Genomic DNA, 22,672 nt, shown 5'->3' on the forward strand with positions numbered 1-22,672 from the left:
TTAACGTTAAACCTCGAACTCTTGAGAACAAATTGTTTCACGCAAACTTACAATTTAACGTTTTAGTTTTATTGTAAAAAGTGGAGTACCCTGGCGTAGGTTCTAAAAAACTTAATTCCTTTCGTAATTCAAATATGTTCAGTTTTAGCAGAGGAAAAAAATATTTTTCATAACCGTTTCAGATGAGAGACCAGGTAAAATAAGAATCAGTTTTGAAATTCTTTTTGTCAGAGAATATCTTACTTTTTGTGAGGGTGGGGAGATGTTACCTTGGTTTACCAATATAAATGAGGAACTAAACTAACGAAAGGTATATTAGTGTTCTCAAATTACAGTTAACTGAATACAGATGCAAGTACAACTCTTAACAATGGAAAGAAATAGATGTATATTAGACATAATGTTACCTTTAATTGTAGATTCTTATAAAACTGCAATTTTTTTTATTACAAATCAGCTTTTTAACATTAATCCTTGAAAACCTTACCAAAAAAAACTATGAATGATTTTTTTTATTTACATCAACTGATACGGCTATAAAAAGTGAGAAGAAAACCTATTTCAATTAGATCAAACATTCCGTTGAGCTGAATATGAAGTTATTGCACGGGAATCCAGTTTCCTCAGTTAGCAAAGCTTAGCACAGAACAGCGTTTCATTCCAGGTACATAATGGAATACGAAACAGCAATCTGCAAATTTGGCTTCCCACGGTCGCCGAATCGTGTTAGCAGAATCCAGGAGGTCCTGGATTCCCATTAGCTAAGAGCTCTCGGATTCATTGTTGCGTAATGTCATTAGTTGTGTCCACCTGGTTATGACGTGTATGGAATTTCGTCCGTGTATGCTTTCATTGAACTACCTACTCTTGCGCTGGTTGCTCATCCTTTTATCTTGTTTATTTAGCCTGGTTATATTGTTTTCCAGTTTTCAGAGTCATTTAACCTGGTTATATCTTGTTCCAGATTTCTTGTTTTTCCAGATTTCAGAGTTATTTACTCTGGTTATGCGTGTGCCAGTGTTAGAGTTACTTAACCTGGTTATCTTGTTTTCCAGTTTTCAGAGTTATTTAACCTGGTTATCTTGTTTTCCAGTTTTCAGAGTCATTTAACCTGGTTATCTTGTTTTCCAGTTGTTAGAGTTACTTAACCTGGTTATCTTGTTTTCCAGTTTTCAGAGTTACTTAACCTGGTTATCTTGTTTTCCAGTTTTCAGAGTTACTTAACCTGGTTATCTTGTTTTCCAGATTTCAGAGTTACTTAACCTGGTTATCTTGTTTTCCAGATTTCAGAGTTATTTAGCCTGGTTTTCTTGTTTTCCAGATTTCAGAGTTACTTAACCTGGTTATCTTGTTTTCCAGTTGTTAGAGTTACTTAACCTGGTTATCTTGTTTTCCAGATTTCAGAGTTATTTAGCCTGGTTTTCTTGTTTTCCAGTTTTCAGAGTTACTTAACCTGGTTATCTTGTTTTCCAGTTGTTAGAGTTACTTAACCTGGTTATCTTGTTTTCCAGTTTTCAGAGTTACTTAACCTGGTTATCTTGTTTTCCAGATTTCAGAGTTATTTAGCCTGGTTTTCTTGTTTTCCAGATTTCAGAGTTACTTAACCTGGTTATATTGTTTTCCAGTTTTCAGAGTCATTTAACCTGGTTATCTTGTTTTCCAGTTGTTAGAGTTACTTAACCTAGTTATCTTGTTTTCCAGATTTCAGAGTTACTTAACCTGGTTATCTTGTTTTCCAGTTTTCAGAGTTCACGCAATGTCAGGTTAATTTAACTAATGCTCTGGAAGGATTCTGTTTTGTAGGATTCTATGAATACCTCAGAGCAGGATGAATTCGTTTTTTCGTTTGTTCAGATTCGTTCGTCATGCTTTCGTTTAACCAATATTCTTCTTGATAAGCAGTAATGAACAAACTACAAAATAACTCTACGTGAATCTTAGTAACTTTGATCGACAATAATAAGTTATCTGACAACGCTATTAGAAACTTACGATGCATTTACTATCATATTGTGTTAATGAAAAAAAAGGCAGCATTTCCAATTCCCTATTTCTACAAAAACAACTAAATTGTTGTTTTAGAGTAATGATTGACACTTTCTCACGAAAATTACTTGAACATTCATTCTGCTGAGAGGAAGTTTTCACTCTCCCACAGAATAACTCCATCTGTAAAAGACATATTCAACTCCGCAAAGGATGTATAGCAGGCTGAGGACGGATATTTTGGGGGGGTTTTTTCTTCCCATTGAAAGTATCAGAGGTTCAATCAGCGTCTTCTTCCCTAACGAAGGACCCAAGAAATGGAGGTGAGGTAAAGGTGAAATTAATGGATCTCGAGGAAAAAGGGAACTTCCTAACAAATAAATGAAAGAGATAAATCGACAAGAGATTTCGCTCTGGCTTCTCCTCTGGGGAATGGTTTCGTGGCCAAGAGAAAATAGAAAACACGTTGGAAAAACAGAAAACGTAATAAAAACCAGAAAAAACAGCGGCAGGTGTGTATCCCAGGGGTCTGTTTGATTTATTTTTCGTGAGGAGGTTCCTGCAGTCTAGAAAACAAACAGAATTGTCACTTTTAGACAGGAAATTAGAAATGTAATAAGCGTTTTGAATGTTTTCTCCCCTAAAAATAATCAAACAAAAGTGCCTGACCAGTTATATGTTTAAACTAGGTTTCTTATGCAAACCACTAAATGCATTCGCCTGAATAAATCCAGACACAAAAAAATGTAAACTGTTATCTATCGACCACCCAACTAACCTTACTCATAGTGTTAGTGGAACTCGAAAATGACTTACTATCTATGATCCATAAACTTCATCTTAAATGTGTATCAGCCGAAAAGAAAAGAGCTTTCAATAGCCAAACAGGATACTGAAAGCATTAAACACCTCGTTCATATTCACTACGGGTTGTTCCAGAGCAAGAGTTCGTACTAGGACAAGGCTGGCTCATTCTACAACAGCAAAAACAAACACTTTACCTCTTGCCTTTACAAGCTGCTCTGTGAGCAAGAGCCCGTGCTGGCATAAGGACAGCTTAATCTCAAACAACAACAACACCTCCTTACCTTTTCGATCTCTTGTCTTTAGTTGCTGTACTTATGCTAATAAGATGGCCTACTATGGCAACGGTTTTGTATTTGTTGATAATAAAGGAGGAAAAGTTGATAACCTCAGGAGTGACGAAAGATGCGCCTTTTTACTGTTGTCTCGTTGATTATGAAACGAGACAATGTGAATGTATGTTCCTCTGTCAACCATGTTGACCGGAGAACGCATTTCATTCTGGGTTTAGATGAAACCCCACTTCATCGTTTAACAGAACATGAAACTGTAGTCATATACGAACTTGGCTTCCACGTCCGAGGAATCTTGCTAGCTGGATCCAGCAGGTCCTGGATTTCCATTAGCTAAAAGCCCTCGTTTTTATCGTCTCGTAATGTTATTAGTTACCCGTGTCCACCAGGTTATGACGTTTAGAGTAACTTCCGCTTTGTTTTCTTAGAGCTGTTTTACGTTCGCTTCTCAGTTTCCTTCGTCTTTTTTCATATTATTTGGTTTTTATTGCTAAACTGGCACGAATTTTGGTTTTTATCGTTCCTGCAACATTTCATTTTTTTTCTCCTGAGGTTTCTAGGTTAGTGGGATATGCAACCTTACAGAAAATGCATAACTGGGGAAAATTTAGAACTTTAACAAAATTTTATAAGAGGTACAATGTTACGGGTACAGAAAAAGAAATAGAATTAGCGAAAAAAAAGGGAGACGATATTAATACAGAGATTGAATAAGAGGTAGAACCACTAATAAAGCCTTTTATGCACCGTCAGTTAGCCGGATCCAAATGAGCCAAAATTTATGTAAGAATGAGCGTACTAATGTTGTGAAACTTGATCAGCAAAACCAATAACAAGTGATTGAAAACAGTGAAGCATTTTAACTATTTACTTTTTGTAAATAAAAAAAAATGACTGAAAAACTGAAATATCAAAGCTGATTCACGACTGATCATGACCAGTGAAACGTCTGTACTACCAGAGTTGTCTAAATCCGAAGAAATCATACGATACTGTAATGCTGGTTCCTTATTGTAAATGAAATGTCCCTGGTGCCTAAAATCAAATAATCTTTCAAAATTCGTGTAAAATTATTTTGCAGTTCTTTGCAATGAGATTAAAAGATTTCATGATCATTAAACATAAGTAAAATATCAAAACAACTGCTATTGAAGTGTCTGGACGTTGAATAAGGTGACTTTTAGTGGTCATTATTGAAAATGAAATGCCCCTGGTAACAAAAATCAAATAATCTTTCAAAATTCGTGAAAAATTATTTTGCAGTTCTTTGCAATGAGATTAAAAGATTTCATGGTCATTAAACATAAGTAAAATGCTCGTATCAAAATAACTGGAAGCTTCAGTCCAGTAAGGTGACTTTTAGCTGGAAGCAGGATAAAGCAGGTAATACCCAAGTGACTAAATAAACGGATATATCCAAAACTTTAATTGCCACATCGTATCACCCAGTCAACCCAGTCAATTCTCAACCTGAGAATTACTAAGATAATTCCTGCTCCAAAAAACAGTTGATACCAGTCAATGAGAATCCTGGAATATCAAGCCAATCATCACCGAGGAAACTTATCCAAAACTTTTGAATAAGTGTAGCACCCGGATGACATTTATGATTTCCTGACATTATCCATAATTGGTTCAACTCCAAGACCAGACAAACTTCAGTCGTAGCCAAATAACACCAGTGGAATGAGTACAAGCTAAAATTATTCATTTAAAGTCAGAGCAACGTAAGGTACAGAGTTAAACAAGTTGAATTGACCAAGTGAATTTTATTAAGAAATTGTACAGAATTCAGTATTGTACAAAAGGCAATGCATTTTGACAGAGTTCTGACGTTTCTGATGCAGATATGACACTGTTTAAATTTAAGAGTTTTGTTTTGACAAGATATTTTATTCCAAGGTAATAACTGATTTTCATACGAAAAAAATATAACGTGAATCAGCGATTTGTCATTACCTCCATTATAACTTACATTTTCATTTTCAATCTATGAACTGAGAGAAAAAAAACTTTTCTAATTTTTTCACCACAAACATAGCTAAAGTTTCATAACAAAAGGGTGCTTTTCAACAAAGACTTAAATTATTTCATTCAAAATGAGCGTGCCTAAATGGTGCAGAAACGCGTAAATTCTACTCACCATCCGATGTTTAACTTAAAATCTTAGAGATTAAACTCAGCGAGAGCTAAAGTCTCAAAGTTCATGAAGATTCTAAGGAACTAACTCGTCAAAATGCATCTAGAGACTACTTAAAACAAAAAGAACGTGTAAGAAAATCAAGGACTCGAGACAGAGACATAAAACTAATAATCAAGGATCCTGTTTCATTTATTCATTGCTTAAAATATGTTACGATAATTTTACATTTCTGACCACAAAATCACTTACGTAATTCGTAAAAAAGTTCTGAAACGTACACATTCTGCTGCTCTTCTTCTCAGGTTCAAATATCTGACGACTTTCAAGGCAGGTGCAACTATGCAAGGAAATTCAGTGACGTCATTCAAGTTTCCTGCTTCAGCCATGGTGTTACGCAACAAGATTGATTGATTGATTTGTTAGTTCTTAATGGCGTCGCATCGACGAGGTTTACGCAACAAAATCAAGTATAATGATCTAAATTGTACGTTCATAACGAATTCCTTTTCACAGTTTCATTGAGTGAGTTGATTTTATTGAAAACGATAACCAATGTGCAATATGGTATTGTCTTCGTAACAAAATACAAAACGAAACTTTTAGATAGCTTAGAAACAACATGAGCTTAGGTTAGCCTCGTTCAAGTAAAGGCCTACATTAGAATTAACCTTGCTTATATTATCCTGAGGACAGCTAGTGTTTTAATGACTCCTTTTATTGGGCATGCTACGAACCTAATGTCTGTATAGGGTTTTCAAATGCCTGGGAAGAAAGCAGTTAATATCTACTCCCAAACTAAACGCGTTGCAAGACATACGAGTTTATCTTAAGCTAATTACTTAAATGCACATGGAAATCTTATGAAAACATTCAATTTCAATGAGAAACTCAGACGATTAATAGTAACCATATTTTCCTTGTAACTTTTTTTTAAAGGACGAAATAAACCAAATTTTTTCTCATGATCATGGTGGTATTTTCTTAAGAATTCCATTTGCTTAACACGCATAAAAGAGTGAGTTGATATGAAAAAGTATACTTTGTTAGGTACTCCTAAGACATGGATAATTGTGGCATCTTTCTTCAGCTAGTTGCCCCAAAGGCTGATTCAGACGGATCTATTCTCCAGCATTTGTAAAATTAAACGGAGACAAAAATTTACAAGTATAGATTAAAGAATATATAAAGACGCCAACTAAAACAAATGCCAGGTAGTCTTGGGGATCATTCAATTGTAACTATTACCAGTCTTTTCGCGGGTAAACAAAATTCAGACAGTTACAAACATGTAATAAAATAGTTTTCGTTTCAAATGACCTCATTCCGCCAACCTTACAAACGCTGACTTTCTTAACTCTGAAACAATCTTGCTGAATTGGACCGAGTCCCGTGAAACACACAAGCATTCATTCCCTCGTAGTATTTGTGAAGACTTCGATGTTAGACTTGCGTAATGGTTCCGTCTGAGTTGGCGGCTTCTCTCATCGGTTTCCTCACCTCGTCAGACTCTGGTGAGCTGTCTCGGTCGTTGCTAAATAAAAAAAATGAAGATATTACGTTTAATATCACAGAAGGTATCTCCGTCCATTTAGGAAATTTGTCGTTCGAAATTTTTAATCATTTACCCAAGTTATTTACCTTTTGCTCGTTTTATTTTTTGCTCATAACAAAGCAGAAAAATTAGGCTTTCAAATGAGGCCATATGAGCTTCTGTGACTTTTAGGAACCATGTAAAAAAATAGAAAATAAAACTTGTATTCCATTCGTAATTATACCTATATAAACCTCAACCAAGGTCAAAATGTAAATTCCTCTTTTTGTCTTTCTGTTCATTAGAATGATTATGGGGGAACTTGTGGATGGATCTTTATGATCTGATTGTTGAAGGTTCCATTGTACATAGAATAGGTAATTAAAGTTTTAATACTGATCTGAAACTAGTTCTGAATTTCAAAATTTTCATCGCTGGTTTATTATTATCGTAACTTCATATTTCAGGGAAACTGCAGTTCCAGGATATTTGTGCGAGACAAATGCCAAATTATTGGGTAAATCACTTCAATTGCTTCAGCGCAGTCCATTCGTGTTACTATATTACAATAATAATGGAAGAGGTATATAATCTCTCATTACCCTTTTTGTTTATGCATGTGGGCATGGTATTAATGAACGGGCATTCTTTTGTTTGTGCACAATGTCACTTGGGCAGCTATAATCTGGCATTTTTTTTTATCAGGAAATGTTTTAGGCTATTACGCCTTTCATGATCAATCTGACCTTGACCTCGGACTAAATATATATATATATATATATATATATATATATATATATATATATATATATATATATATATATATATACATATGTATATCTATATAGATATATCTATATATTTATATATATATATATATATATATATATATCTATATAGATATATATCATATATATATATATATATATATCTATATATCATATATATATATATATCTATATATATATATATCTATATAGTATATATATATATATATATCTATATAGATAGATATAGATATATATATATATATATATATAATATATATAGATATATATATATATATAATAATATATGCATTATATATACATACAATACATATTTATATTATATAATATCTATATATTACATATATATATATATTATACATATACATATATATATATTATATATATATATATATATATTATTACTATATCTAGAATGATAATCGACTCGAGAGAATGTTTAACGCGTGTCATTAATATTTGATTGTGAGCTTTTACATAACCCTACTAACAAAGTAGGCAGAAAAACAGACAGAAGAACAAACTGAATCAAAATTGACTCAGTTATTGCAAATATCTGTGACACCCCACAATCAACAACAAAAACAAAACCTTCCATAGGAGAGGCATCAATATTTTGTGCAAAAAATATTTTATGGACTCATTTTCAGGATGGCAAACAAGTGGCGTTCTTCACCTTCAGTCTGAAGCGTCATATTTATTCAGGTTTCAAGCTGTGAAGTGAGTTCAAGTAACATTGCTCACAATTAATTGATAGCTGGTAATATCAATATACCAAAGTTGATAGATTTAAAACAGAAATGTATATTGTGATAGTTATTTCTGTACTGAGTTTGACGCTCCTCAATTGACACTATTGTTTTCATGTCCGATGACCGTGCATTGTTATTTTACTTTAACCACTAAACGTACACACACAAATATATTAATTTATATGCTATGTATATATATATATATAGTATATATATATATATATATATATATATATATATATATACATATATATATGTATATTATATATAAATGCATATTATGATTATATATTGATTGTATATATATATATTATATATATATTATATATATATATATATATATATATATATATATATATATATATATATATATATATATATATATATATATATATATATAAGTTCCGTGTTCCGTTTATTTCATTGGCCACGAAATTCAGAAAAGATCAATTTAATTTATAAAGCATTTCTACTAAAATTGAAACATCGCAGGGAGATTAAAAAAAAAAAGTGAAAAAGTAGAAGTGTAAACAATGAATGAATAACTTACTTGGTCCGACCCAGCCAAGCGTTGACTCTCATGCTTCCAGCCCGTCTCTTGCGGGAGAGCACCGAGTCCAGGGTCTGGGCGCGTTCTTTGTGCTTGTTCCTCACATAGGACGAGTAGCACAGAATAGCGATGAGGATGGGAAGCAGCACTGCCAGAACGGTGCCTGCTGTGATGCCTGCTTGCATGGCCAGGTACTCTGCTTCAGCTGAGAATATGAAGGGATTGGTCAATTTGGGAGGAATATTTCTAAAATTCTGGAATGTCAGAAAATGGCATTTCATTGCATGTTCTACGACATTTACGTCGCACCTACCGTGCTGTTGTTACAAAATGACACGTCCTGCAGGTTGCAGACATGATTCATTGGACAAATATTTAAATTACATTCCCAAGACGCAGCTCAAAGCGTAGCAATCTTAAGCAACTTTTGTAGCTGCCAGATTTTCCCTTACTTACCTCCTTTACTATTCTTTGAATTCCTCGCAACATTTAACTACGCAGTCTGAGAGGGGCCTCCTCTTTTCGTAAAGGAATAATAATAATATGAGTGTAATACTTACGGTGCGAGTATATGTATCCTGTACATACTTTTGACAATTGAGTAACTAACTTTTTGATCATGAAATTCAAAGTGCAAATGATGAAACATTACTCAGGACAAGTCAGTCTCTCTCTCTCTCTCTCTCTCTCTCTCTCTCTCTCTCTCTCTCTCTGGCTCAAATACTCGGTCTTACGTTCTCTTAATTAAGAGACGGTTTAAACTGAATTTTTTACTATAAATGGCTACTGCAATTGCCATACTAACGAGGCTCCTTCTTGCACATTGAGGACAACCAAAAGAAATTCTGAGTTAAACTTAATAAAGTAAAGAGCCCATAAGAGCCCTTGCGTACAGTCCAGTCTCTCACCAGAGAGGCACTTTGAACATAGTCATGTTGACTAACTAGATTATAAAAAGTAACTGATGGCTTTACACTGTGAATGTTTAAAAAAACTCGTGATAGTTGTGACTAGGAAAATACTGAATCATACTTTATGATGAATTTTCAACAAGGTAGTTATGGCTCATATTAGTTGAATAACATTAAGGGAAATTATCAATGGTATTGAATTTCTCTTCTTACAGTTCTGATAATGTGAAAACGAATCGTCATGTTTAAAAAGACCACAGTAACTGATAAAGACTGTTCGTAATATGACAAATTTTCTAAGGCAATTTGTATTTTTCATAGCTACAAACCTGGGTTCTTAACAATAGGATAATTTCTAGCGCCTAGCTGGACACCCTTTTCGTCCTATTGTTAAGACCGAAGGTTTGTAGCTATGAAAAATACAAATTTTCTTAGAAAGTTGTTCATATCTGAAACAACACTATTTGCCAGGTGACTTTCACAAAAAAATCAGTTGTAAATGTTACGAGGCGCACTGTATTTTCAATAGTACTACTGATTACGCACAGAATGTCCGGTGATCTCATGAAGAATAATTGTCATTTGGTTTGGTCTGTTTATGTAAGAAAAGCGTTGTCACACTTGATGTCTCACGGCAGTGAATTATTGCTTATACAAGTCACTGAAGGCGCTCCTCTCCTTCCTTATGTTACATGAAATAAATTTATGTTTACAATCATACTGACTTGGGTTGTGCCGTTTTATGACCACTTCATCGGAATATTTGAATAATCAAAGGTCATTATCTTATGAAGCGCGTTTATTAATTCATTACAGATCCTGTTCTGAAAAGGAAATTGTATCAGGACAAGGTCAATACAGGTCATATTATTGAATACTTACTGTCTCCTTCAGGTTTTGAAACATCTCACAATAGCATCACTGATAATCCTTTAATAATAGATTAATTAAGAACATTACAAATATACGATATACATTTATTACGTTTATTACCACATGACTACGACTCCGATTCTCTTCACAGATTTTTCAATTCTACGAGTAAAATCATTAGTCCGGTACGCTGGCCTTCTGAGGCATTATGGCTATAATATAATACTCTGCAAATTAATTCTAGATTATATAAGTGGCATCAATTGTTTTTTTTTCGGGGGGGGGGGGGGATCGGGTTATGACCGTCATATCACGTTCTTGTCCAATGAAAGCAATCTGAAGACATGATCATATTCCAAGGAGCAACAAACGTAGCAAAATGTAATAAGTGGAGCTCAAAAATATTCTTTAATCCTCTCAAAGCAAAGATTTTGTGGTTAACTCTTTGCTTTATTTATTTCTTAAGGTTATTATTTTGGTTTCCAACCCCTCTTTTTTTTTTATAAAGGTCCTCTCTCAGTAAAAACAACGATATATTTTCTCTGTTGTGTTATTTCATTACAGAAGGAAAAAGTATGGACTTAGAACTTGAAATTTACGCTCGATAATACGTATCGCCTGTTTAAAAAACAACTTTCAAACAAATCTTTTTAAATCAATAAGAGAATAAAAATTTTTTTTATGGTATGCTCTTAAGAGGAGATATACAAGCAAACACTGTTTTGGATTCAGTTGAATTCAAGAAATAGGTTTGCCTCAAACTGCAATCATTGTTCACAATTTACGCAGAGGTGTCAGATGCATTTCACGAATTGCGTGTTTTGATACACTGCACAGATTTTCAAATAGAAACGAACTGTCAAGGCAATGGAAGTCCTTTTCTGGTTTATCATCAATCCTACCTGGAGACACTTAAAGAAATTTGAAATCATTACTGACCCAAATTTAGTTTGCGTGCGACAATTTCATCTGATTTTTTGAAAAACAAAAAAATGATTCTCACCTTTTTCAAACCTCCAGGAAATTGAAGAACTCTTTACAGATAATAAAGACACTTCTTTTACAAACTGAAAATGATCATTTTATTCAAGAAAATAAAATGGAAATACTTTCCTACGGAAATTTTCTAAAATAAACTCAATGTTTATTTTCTAGGATTTTTTTCTTATAAGTACAAAGTGAGAATAGAAAGATACGAATCCTGTATCATGAATTTCAGACAGGGAAATGAAACGCATGTCTGACTTACACTACAGAAAAATCTCTTCCTTTAATGTCTAAGGTAACAAACACATGGTCGTTTACAACCATACTAGTTTCTCATACAAAAAGAAAACAAAAGAGGGGGAGAGAATCCCAAAACCTATTAGTGCACGCGAATAAACATGGTTTTTATATCTGCATCGACTTTGATCACACTTGGAAACCTTATATCTTATCTTAGGTTCACGTAAGCGATATTAGTGGTTGACCTTTCTCCATCTGTTGGGAAATGAATACAAGTTCGCCAGAAACACTCTTTCGCAACACAAAATGGCACCAACAGCCCGCCAAGGGAAACTAGAGATTTCTTATGACGTAAGAGATGAGGACGGATCACTCACACACACACAAAAAAAACCTGAAATTTTCTAAGTCGTTTACTCTTTATTTTTTTTTCTTTAAATTAACTATTATTACTGACTTAACAGCTCTACTTATATATGGTAAAATATTTTTTCGTGCTTTTTTCATTGAGTTTATCGAAACTCTTACATCAATTATTGTAAGGTTTATCAGAGTCGTACATATCCGTTCCCATAGATTTGATAAACAGACACTCTACAAAAGTGAGTTCAAGAAGGAAAACTAACATTTAAGTCACGCCTTAAAGTTATGAAAAACACCATCAAGTAAATACTGATTGTGTTCTTATTTACAGCAACTTTAGGTTTAAAAAATGAAGGATAAGAAAAATGTATAAACCGCAAATAACAGTAATTCCCGGGAAAAAGGACAAAAAAACCTCAGTGACTGGGAAAGACAAATTTTAGTCTGTTACTACTATTAATTTTTGGCATTTATAAAATACTTTCATTTTTATAACCCTCAGGGTGTGCAACAAATCACACATAGAAACATCTACTTTTTAATACAATCATTAGCTTCAAAAGTCTAATTTAGTTCCATAGAAAATGGAGAACTGACGATAGACGGGTAACTTCCCTATTCTGTCTTGATTAGAAACGGGCAAAAGAATGACTGAAAGTCAGAACCGCTTTAACGTCGCTCTCTAGTTAACCAAAGTAAAATTTGAGAGAATACATTTAAAATTTAGGAAGTAGCATACCAATTAAATTTGAGAGAATCTATTTTTAATTTATCATTAACCATTTTTTTAAGGTTTAAAGAACACTTTGGATTCAGAAACGGGAAAAATATTTTTGTTTTCTTTTTATTCTCAGAATATGTCGTGCTTCTTGAAAGGTAAAAACGTTCACCGCCACCCACCTTCTATGCTATTGCATTTTCATGCGCTGATTACAATCGTCTAAAGGCCAATAAACATGCAAATCCATTTCATAAATTGCGTGAGCAGGCTATGAACTAGAATTAATAAAAGGAGGATAGAACTGAAATTCGCCATTTGCACAACGTGAACTTGGTCTATATCGAGTTATCACTGTAAGCTGATATAGCACCTACGTTAAGAACACCTTTGTTTCCCGGCGAAATTCATTTGGCAACTGTGCAGCTACCCACGGCGGTAAAAGCTGAACCTTCATCAATCTTTTACGGTTAACCTGATTCTTCCATCCCTGGAGGCTCAAAGCATAACAATTCGTTTTGAGTGTCTATGCCGACAGAAACAAAAGGCAGAAACGCAAGCATTTTTTTTTTTAAAAGGTAAGGAACTTGGGTAGCGAGCGACGCCGGGCGTAGGTGTAGTTGTGGGAGGCGTCCCACCTAGAAACGGTCTGACGCAACGGAATTCCTCTCCAAGAACAATTGAGCAACTGCTAAGATGCTCTGGCGTCTCCTTTGGCATACCTTAGCACGAAAACCATTTAGTTTTCGGTTCCTGCTGATCAGGGTAAGTTACGCTTTAATTGGATTTTGTCAGAGTTTTCCAAGTTTCCGGGGAACGGCCGTGAGGACGGGGACGCAGAGGGAGAGAAAAGGAGAGAGAAGAAGGAGGGAGTGTTTTTAAAGGTATAGTGTGCAGCAAGAGGTCACACCTACTCCGCTCCCTCCCTCCCTCCCTCCCTCCTCACCATCTTTATGCAATATTCTCTCCACAATACAGGATTTTATATATTAAGTTTTTCCTCCACACCACTGAAACCCTGTTGGTCTTCAGTTGCATGTCATTCAGAAGAAAAACCAAACTTTACTGTACACGATGGACCCACATAATTGTATCATTGAACTATCAGCATAATAATAATAATAATAATAATAATAATAATAATAATAATAATAATAATAATAATTTACTAATATATTATTATTATTATTATTATTATTATTATTATTATTATTATTATTATTATTATTATTATTATTATTATGTCCTCTCCTCAATCACTTTCGCTAAATTCTAAGCCAATTTGTTTTACACAAGTAATGATAAAATTAGAGAGCATTTATCTTCGCGTTCAAAGCAAATCTTTTTTTAAACTGACTATTTCCAGTTTATCCAAAAGGCAGTATTTAATAAATACTGAATTTCTTATAAAAGAACTAAAATTAGACTAGATACATTAATACTAATCTTACATAATGTAGTACAGAAAAATGTTCATAGGGAGTCTGTTTTTTTTTTTTTTTTTTTTTTTTCTTTTATTAGACTGCAGACTGTTTGCTGACTGTAGGCTGCTCAATATCCCAAAGAACATTTTGGAAAACTACAGGTTTGTCATCTACCGGTTCGTTGGTGTAATATTCCCCATCGAAATTCTGTGGCGACTTGCCAGGGTCCACTCGTCCCTTTCTGACTTTTTTCCCATTCTGGAAGCTATGTCTTCCAGATTCACTGGAAGGGTAGGTCAGAGACCCATCGTCGCTTGCACTGGGACTGTCTGAGTGCCCTAAACGGAGCTCATTGGTCCTAGGAGGAACAGGCGGAGGATTTTCCCAAGAAAGGTGTGTCGTCTCTACCGAATCCTTGTGCGATGGGGTGGTGGACGAGAGCACCTTTGGTGATGGGGTACGGGAGCGGGTCTGGATGAAGGAGAACCGTTGTTTCCCAGAGTTCCTAATTGCTGAACTCTGCGATTCGGTGTAGTCTTTCCTTTTGTTCCGGTGGTACGACGTGAAACACAGTATGGCGATCAGAAGTGGAATGAGGATGGCCAGAACAGTCCCTGCAGTGATGCCCTGCTGCAGTGCCATGTATTCTGCCTCAGCTGCATTGGGAGGGAGAGAGAGGTTTCATGTTTACGGCTCTTCCAGAATATTTGTGGCCTCATCCGCGCCCGCACCTTTTCCCCTCTCGCCCACACCACCAGTCGCAGAGGTGATTTTGGCTTTAGGCCTATCCGACTGAAAGGACTAATTGGACGGAAGAATGCACGTGTAAGTAGTTGTTCTTGTTGTCTGTGCGAGAATGCTCCAAGAGAAATTGAGATCAAATTCCAGGTGTCAGGTAACATATAAGATTTGACTAATCCTTGTTGATTTTTGAGTGCCCCGGTGCCGTACCACTTTTGCAAGTGCGCGACGAGGAAGAGCAGGGTCGTGAGAAAAAGGTTTGGGCGTGGAAGAGAAATCATTCATTGGAATCTAACCTACTTACTTAATTCAAAAGCAGCAAATCATCAGAGTCCAAGAAAAGCGGAGGAAACTATTCCAAGCTTTCAAAAATTACAAACATAAACAAAGCAACCATTCAATCACAATCGCATTTGAAAGAAATTTAACTCTTTTCTCAGTTTTCAAATGGAATCCGTTACCTGTCAACTTTATTCCACAAAATGAACTGAAAAAATAGATTGCAATAAAAGAAAAGGAACTAAGACCTTTGTGCATGAATTCTCAGATGAAAAATATATGTCTGTGAGGTGATTTCCATTTCAGATAATTCAAATATAACGAAACCTGCCAATTAACATACGGAGAGCAAAGGAACGTAAATAAAATATACTTGTCTAGTGGTCGTGGTCTTTCTCTAGGGACTGAACAATGAACTAAAGGACAAATAACCAATCCCATGTCTACATTTTTCAATATTTGCCAATTTTGCATTAAAATTCTCTCTCTCTCTCTCTCTCTCTCTCTCTCTCTCTCTTCTCTCTCTCTCTCTCTCTCTCTTGCCACCAAATCCCATGTCTACATTTTTCAATATTTGCCCAATTTTGGCATTAATATTTTCTCTCTCTCTCTCTCTCTCTCTCTCTCTCTCTCTCTCTCTCTCTCTCTCTTGCCACCAAATCCCATGTCTACATTTTTCAATATTTGCCAATTTTGCATTAAAATTCTCCTCTCTCTCTCTCTCTCTCTCTCTCTCTCTCTCTCTCTCTCTCTCTCTCTCCACCAGAAGTGGTAATCAGCAATAGTGTGGAAGAGTTTAAAAGAAAGCTAGACAAAATTATTAGGACCCTGTGAATGCACAGTAAAACCTGCTCCTACAGATGAGTGAGCACACGATGTCTCCTCGGATGGACTAACAAGTCTTTGAGATATCCTAATCCTTGTAACTCCTTGTAACTTTTTCTCTTGTGGGGGATGGATTAAGATTATCACCTTTCAACATAGTAACGAAATGAGACGTCTCATTCAGACAAATAGGACATTCTGAAATCACCGCGAATATTCTGCTATATTTCGTTTAATCCAAATCCAAAACTAACCCGGTATAGAAAGAAACATCAGATCAGTGTTTTAAACATACCACAACAATCCCAACAATCAAGAACGGAACAGAGTTTTAACATTTGACTTGACAAGCGCTTGTACTCACTGACACAAGTAGCTTCTCCGTTCTCAGGCCAGTTCCAGTCTCCGGAGGCATAGCACCACCTCCTCTGTTCTCCGAGCAGGACGTAGCCGGGGTCACAGTCGAACTTGACCTCGGCACCACTCAGGAAGTTGAAGGTCGACTTCCTGCCGTGGGGAGGCGTCGGAAGGGCGCCGCAAGAAATCACTGCGGAACGGGACTAAGGTTACGTTTACAGTATGGGATGGGAAAAGACAAAATGTAATATTTAACGTTACGTTTACAGTGTGGGATGGGAAAAGACAAAATATAAGAAGTAACGTTTTATTTAGCATTCTAAAACATAAATGGAATCTTTGGAAAAAACTGTTACTAGAGAATTATAAGTTAAAAATAAACAACTTATTGCTTACGATGTATATAAAAAAACATTTTAAATGTTAATGATAAACTGTTGTATTCGGTTATAGGATTAAGAAAATTGTTATTAAATAAAGGTAAATGTTATAAGATGAACATTTATAAAATGCCAATTATGTAAATGCCATAACATATCTGTAAATTTGATTAAATGTATTTTTCTAATAAAAAAAAGTTATGTTTCTTAAACAGAAAGGATTTTTGAAAGATACTACTGTTTCAAGTGTTGTTGCATTGCAAATATCCATTGCTTAGCTAGTTTAAGGAACCACCCACTCTCTCCACGCAACTGCCAGGTGGGAATATCTGGTTCATCTGTACGGTCTCCTTAGCTTAAACATATTGTGAATTTCGACCAGTATGTATCATTCCTCTGGAAATCCCTTACATATAATGACGAAACCGGTCAAGACTTACCCCCAGGCTTCCATTTCCCTAGTGGTATATCTGCACATACACACACACTTTTATATATATATATATATATATATATATATAATATATATATATGTGTGTGTGTGTGTGTGTGTGTGTGTGTGTGTGTGTGTGTGCATATACATATATCATTAATATGTGCGTATGCATGCTTATAATTCTGAATGGAAAAATATACAAAGATTTGACTAAAACATATCACTGTAGTCTTATAATACAGAGTACCCCGATCTTTGCTAAAGGTTTAACAATTCATTTTCTAAGACGGAGAAGGACACAGGCAAATAAAAGCACAGGAGAAGCTTGTCGACTTTAGTAAATTCTACAAGTCAGTTAATCCCTGTTAATAAGTAAGTTACTCTACTTCCCCAAATCAGATTATCTCTGCAAATCAGATTTTCCACATGTACTAAACGTCAGCTCCTCATTTTATAGGCCGTTTGATCCGCCTGAACAGTCTGGTGAAATTATTTCTTTATAATATTCAGTCAACAATAAACTGAATCACTCCTTGCGATTTATTTAATTTCCTAATATTTCTGTTTACAAAAAAAAATCATATCATATATTATAGATTTTACTTCTGTTAATAAGGTAATGTATTTAAATCAGTCAGTAGTTATATTTTTAAGTTGTTTACTCCATCCTTATTTATGCAAATTGCGTGTTTTATGCTGTTTTGGTGACAAGCAACCCCCTTTTACAGCAATTCACGTCTGTGCAAACGACAAGCCCACAGGGGCCACTGACCTGAAATTCAAGCTTCCTTACCTCGTATGAGACCTTGAGACTTGATGTTGACGAACTGATCCTGATAATATTTGGTCATGACGGCGAAATCTCTCCTGAGAGTCACCACGAAGTCGAAGTAACATTGGTAAGAGTCGCCACAGACGGTGTTGATCTCCGTTATTGGTGTTGTGCTGTTTCAAAGGGAGACAATTGAGGCTGAGTGACAGAATTGCTGTTGTCAGGGAGGAAAATTCAATTATGTGCATTCGCTAAGTACTATTAGTAGATTCACATCACCCGTACAACTGGTGCCTAGGCCAGTCCCTTACGACGCTCCTGATTGGCTGTTGATAAGCCAATCACAGGGCTGGAAACCCTCTGTCTCTCGAGAGAGTTCACATAGGCAGGATGTATGTTCCACCCCTCCTGAGAGATACTTTTGAAAGACGTATCCCTCCGGAGAGATAAAACATTTATCCTGCCTATGTGAACTCTCGAAAGAGACTGAGAGTTTCCAGCTCTGTCATTGGCTTATCAACAGCCAATCAGGAGCGTCGTAAGGGACTGGCCTAGACATTAGATGCACAGGTGATGTGAATCTACTATAGGAACATTCAGTTAAATATAATGTCGATTTTGGGACGTATAGGGTGCGTTCACACTACATTAAAACATGTCAAACACGTGTCAGTAACTTATCGCACAAACATCACAAATGGGTTGCTCATAAGGGGGTAGTGCAATCAGTGCACCTCACGCAGTGCACTGTAGGCATTACGTACGGTAGCGTCCCTTCGACCCGTGACTGCAACCTCTCATTCCTTCTTCTTTACCTCCGTTCATATTCTCTTTCTTCCTAACATTTGTTCCATGGCCCAACTGCGAGGTTTTCCTCCTGTTACACTTTTTCATACCTTCTCATTCCCTATTTCTCTTTCAGCACTGAATGACCTCATAGGTCCCAGCGCTTGGCATCTGGCATAAATTTCATGTCCCATGCCAAAAACTTCCTGGTAATCCTAATCAGTGCTTCCTAGGATTATCCGTGCTGACCAAAGATTCATTCTCCACTTTACGGTTGCTGAGTTATTTCCAACCAAATTTTTTTTCTTTTTAGATATAAGTGGAAATTAGCAACGTATGTTTATGACATCCTTTACAGTAGTGTGGATGGACCGGCAGGAACTTTCAATTGCTACTTACGCGTTCTCAGAGAGTACGGGGAGGTTTTCGAACTCTGGAACAAAGTCTTTGTCGTAATAGTAGTTACTGGACCTCGAGTTCTCGTGCATGAAGAGCGATTTGCCCTTGAACGGCTGGTCTTTGTCTTCCAAAACCCCTGTTTGGCGAAAAGAGAGGATTATTAAAACAATGCAGAAAGCGTCGTTTTACTACCAATGTAATCTTCAGATTACGAAGGTATCCATCATTAAGTAAATGAACATAAAGCGCGAATACTGTATCCAAGTATTATTATTATTATTATTATTATTATTATTATTATTATTATTCACACACACGCACACACACACGCACACACACACACACACACACACATATATATATATATATATATATATATATATATATTACAGTATTCGTAATAAATATAATATACATATACATATATATGTAGCATATGTGTGTATCCATGTGTGTGTGGTACATCTGAATCATCCCAAAATAGAAACACGCTGTTACTGTTCACGCTATTCATGGTGCTCTCTATACAAAAAAACAAAACAAAACAAAAAACTTGACTTACATTCCATTCCCCACTTGTACAGATTTTCGGAGGTTCCTTCCATGGGTGTTTCTATGTAGGTTCCGTCCGGTGTGACGAGGTCGTCCGATTTCAAGAAGGTAAAGTTGCCGAATAACCCTCTCGTGATGTTCTGGCGAGAAAGAGACGCTTTCAGTGGAACTCAATTTCCAATTGTATTTTTGATATTTTCCTCTTATTCCAGCTTCCACAATAATGTGTGGTTTCCCACAGCGAATCTGACAGTTGCTAAATGCTTTAATGCCTGCCAGTACAACCACTTCATATCAGAATAAGCTGTTTGGACAAGAAACATTTTCCAGTACTAGCATACAGATATTATGTATGATAAATTCGTAACGTCACTAAGTCTACGGGCATAAACAGCCCCGTTTCACGGCAAAACCAGCTCCGTTTCAGGGAATCCTTTCTCACCTCCACCCTCTTCGGAGGGCGGAGGGAAGGTTGGATGAAACCCCGTTATAAACCATCTTAGGGGTCCCCACTATAACCCTGCCAAGTTTCTTCCCCATCGGACCAGCCGTTTGGCCGCGATTGATAACAGACGGACGGACAGACATAACGCCCATTATGGTAAGATATAAATTATGCACCCAAGCCTTTGAAAAAATCAGTTTTTTTCTTAGGAGAGAGTTTTTTTTTTTTATTCCGAGCCATAATCAGTTATGGTTTTCCACAATTAAATCTAATAGTTACCAAACTCTTAAGTAGCGGCAATTGCAACTACTTATTGACCCGATAAGCTGCCTCGACATGAAAGATTTGTCTAGTATATATATAATTTGTACTTTAAGCTTGAAAAAGAGCAAAGTTTGCTCTTAGGCAGAAGCTTCGGGCATTTTTACAACTACCTTTAACTGGATATCAACTTTATTCGTTGAAGCTAAGAACTAATAAATCTCACAAAGAAATAATAAAATATTTGGATAGTTGTCATTATTTTAATAGGTGTCTATTTAAATATTCACATGAGCACTCCAGCCGTCTTCCAGATATGCCCTACCAGCGAGGGAACAGCAAATCATTCTGAGATGTAATCTGGCCGAGAGGAAAATGAAAACACAAATGCCGGCAATATCCGATGTAAATATTCTTTAACGATAACAGGCATAACTTGCTGATACACTTTCCTGAATATTAATACTAAGAGACGGGCTGTTTACATTTCAATAAAAACGTTCCTTGCAGCGATGTCTTCTTAGATAGTGCCTCATCTGCAGTATCAACTGATATAATCTTATTAGAAAACTTTTTACTGATTAAAAGCACTTGAGTAGTCATGGCTTAATCATGAAGAGAAGAGTCAAAAAGACTAAAATAATCATTGCACTCTATCTATCTAGACGTTTATCATAATTCTCAGAATCTTCGTTTCCTGATTACACTTATCACGAACAGGCTGAACTGTGAGTCAGAAAAAGAGGATATCTGAAGAGAAAATTAACACATTACTCGATGATGATATCAGTGAAATGGGGATTCTGGGTTTCAAGCTGCCATGGTTCTTAATTATCATATCGTTTATATATATTCACGGAGCTATTCTGGCGTGAATATAAAGCAGACACATAACACGAAAACAAATGTACTAATGCAATGAAGCAACATTTACATACAAATGAAATAATACTAAGTGCATTTAAAAATGAGTAATAGTGAGCGTAAAAAAAATTGCCGTTTAAGGCTTAGAATGGAAGACTGACAGATAACAAAACACTAGAGACAGAAGTTTTATCAAGCAGTCAGAGAGAGAGAGAGAGAGAGAGAGAGAGAGAGAGAGAGAGAAAGCTCAAGTTCGAGGGGATCTGTGGACTTGGGATCATTTTCTTCTTGTCAACAAGAGTGTGCGAAATGCCTCTCAGCCATGAACTCCGTGGCCAAATATCTCAAGAGCTGACAGAGAATAGATTGGGTCTCTCTCTCTCTCTCTCTCTCTCTCTCTGACACACACATACGCACACAAAATGCCATTGTAGCATTCACATATACAAGGTCTCTTTGTCTGTCTCTCTGTCTCTCTCACAAACAAAATATTCTACTGTCGCTCACAGTATACAATACTCTCTCTCTCTCTCTCTCTCTCACACACACAAATTCTTGCTCTCTCGTTAACATGCATGAATGTATTCTCTTTCTCACTTACACAGAATCCTCTGTGTCACGCACGCACATACACACATGCAAAAATTCACTTTCTCTATCTCTCACACTCTCGCATACACAGAAATCCTCTTCTTTCTCTCTCTCTCTCTCTCTCTCACTCACTCATGCACTGAAATCCCATCACACCCTCTCTCTCTCTCTCTCTCTCTCTCTCTCTCTCTCTCTGAGACATGCACAAAAACTCTCGGGGTGGAGTATACCCTTTAAGATAAGTGTTACTTTACCTAGCCATTATTTATGCAGTACCAGTATATAAAAGTCAGTGTTTGACCAACATTTCTTTATCTATGTATTTGGCTGAGCAATAATTCCCTCTTTTGTCTGCGTATTCATTCTTAAATTTCTCTGCTTACTAAGTTTACTGTATCGTCGGTACAACTCACGAAGTAGCACCAAATCAGGACGAAGTCAGACGAAGTTACTGAGCATGAATAATCTAAATCGGAAGTCTCACAAAAAAAAAAAAACTGCATCAAAAAAAAAATTTAAAAAAGATCTGCAGGTTTTCATTTTTTCCTCGAACGTTGGCATCACCGATATTTCCCATTACCTGAAGTGAGTATAACACATAATTCATTTGTCCTTGACATT

The 22,672-nt window shown here is 35.8% G+C and overlaps 1 protein-coding gene across 2 annotated transcripts in view; it reads right to left on the reverse strand.

The window, feature by feature from the left end:
• Positions 1-4,837: 4,837 nt before the first annotated feature.
• The window catches only part of LOC135198674 (protein mesh-like), a 56,628-nt gene continuing 38,793 nt past the window's right edge, over positions 4,838-22,672 (reverse strand). Inside the window, exons 18-23 of one of the 2 annotated variants that reach the window (XM_064226501.1) lie at positions 19,901-20,030; positions 19,339-19,474; positions 18,175-18,326; positions 16,573-16,755; positions 8,848-9,052; positions 4,838-6,757 (exon numbers count right to left, since the gene is read on the reverse strand). In XM_064226501.1, the coding sequence (XP_064082571.1) occupies positions 6,667-6,757; positions 8,848-9,052; positions 16,573-16,755; positions 18,175-18,326; positions 19,339-19,474; positions 19,901-20,030 (897 nt within the window). In that variant the 3' untranslated portion in view covers positions 4,838-6,666. Of the gene's footprint in view, positions 6,758-8,847; positions 9,053-14,426; positions 15,020-16,572; positions 16,756-18,174; positions 18,327-19,338; positions 19,475-19,900; positions 20,031-22,672 lie in introns of those variants that run through there. The other variant, XM_064226490.1, reaches the window with a different exon arrangement.

This window comes from Macrobrachium nipponense, chromosome 23 (assembly GCF_015104395.2).
Source record: "Macrobrachium nipponense isolate FS-2020 chromosome 23, ASM1510439v2, whole genome shotgun sequence".
Classification (NCBI taxonomy): Eukaryota; Metazoa; Arthropoda; class Malacostraca; order Decapoda; family Palaemonidae; genus Macrobrachium; species Macrobrachium nipponense.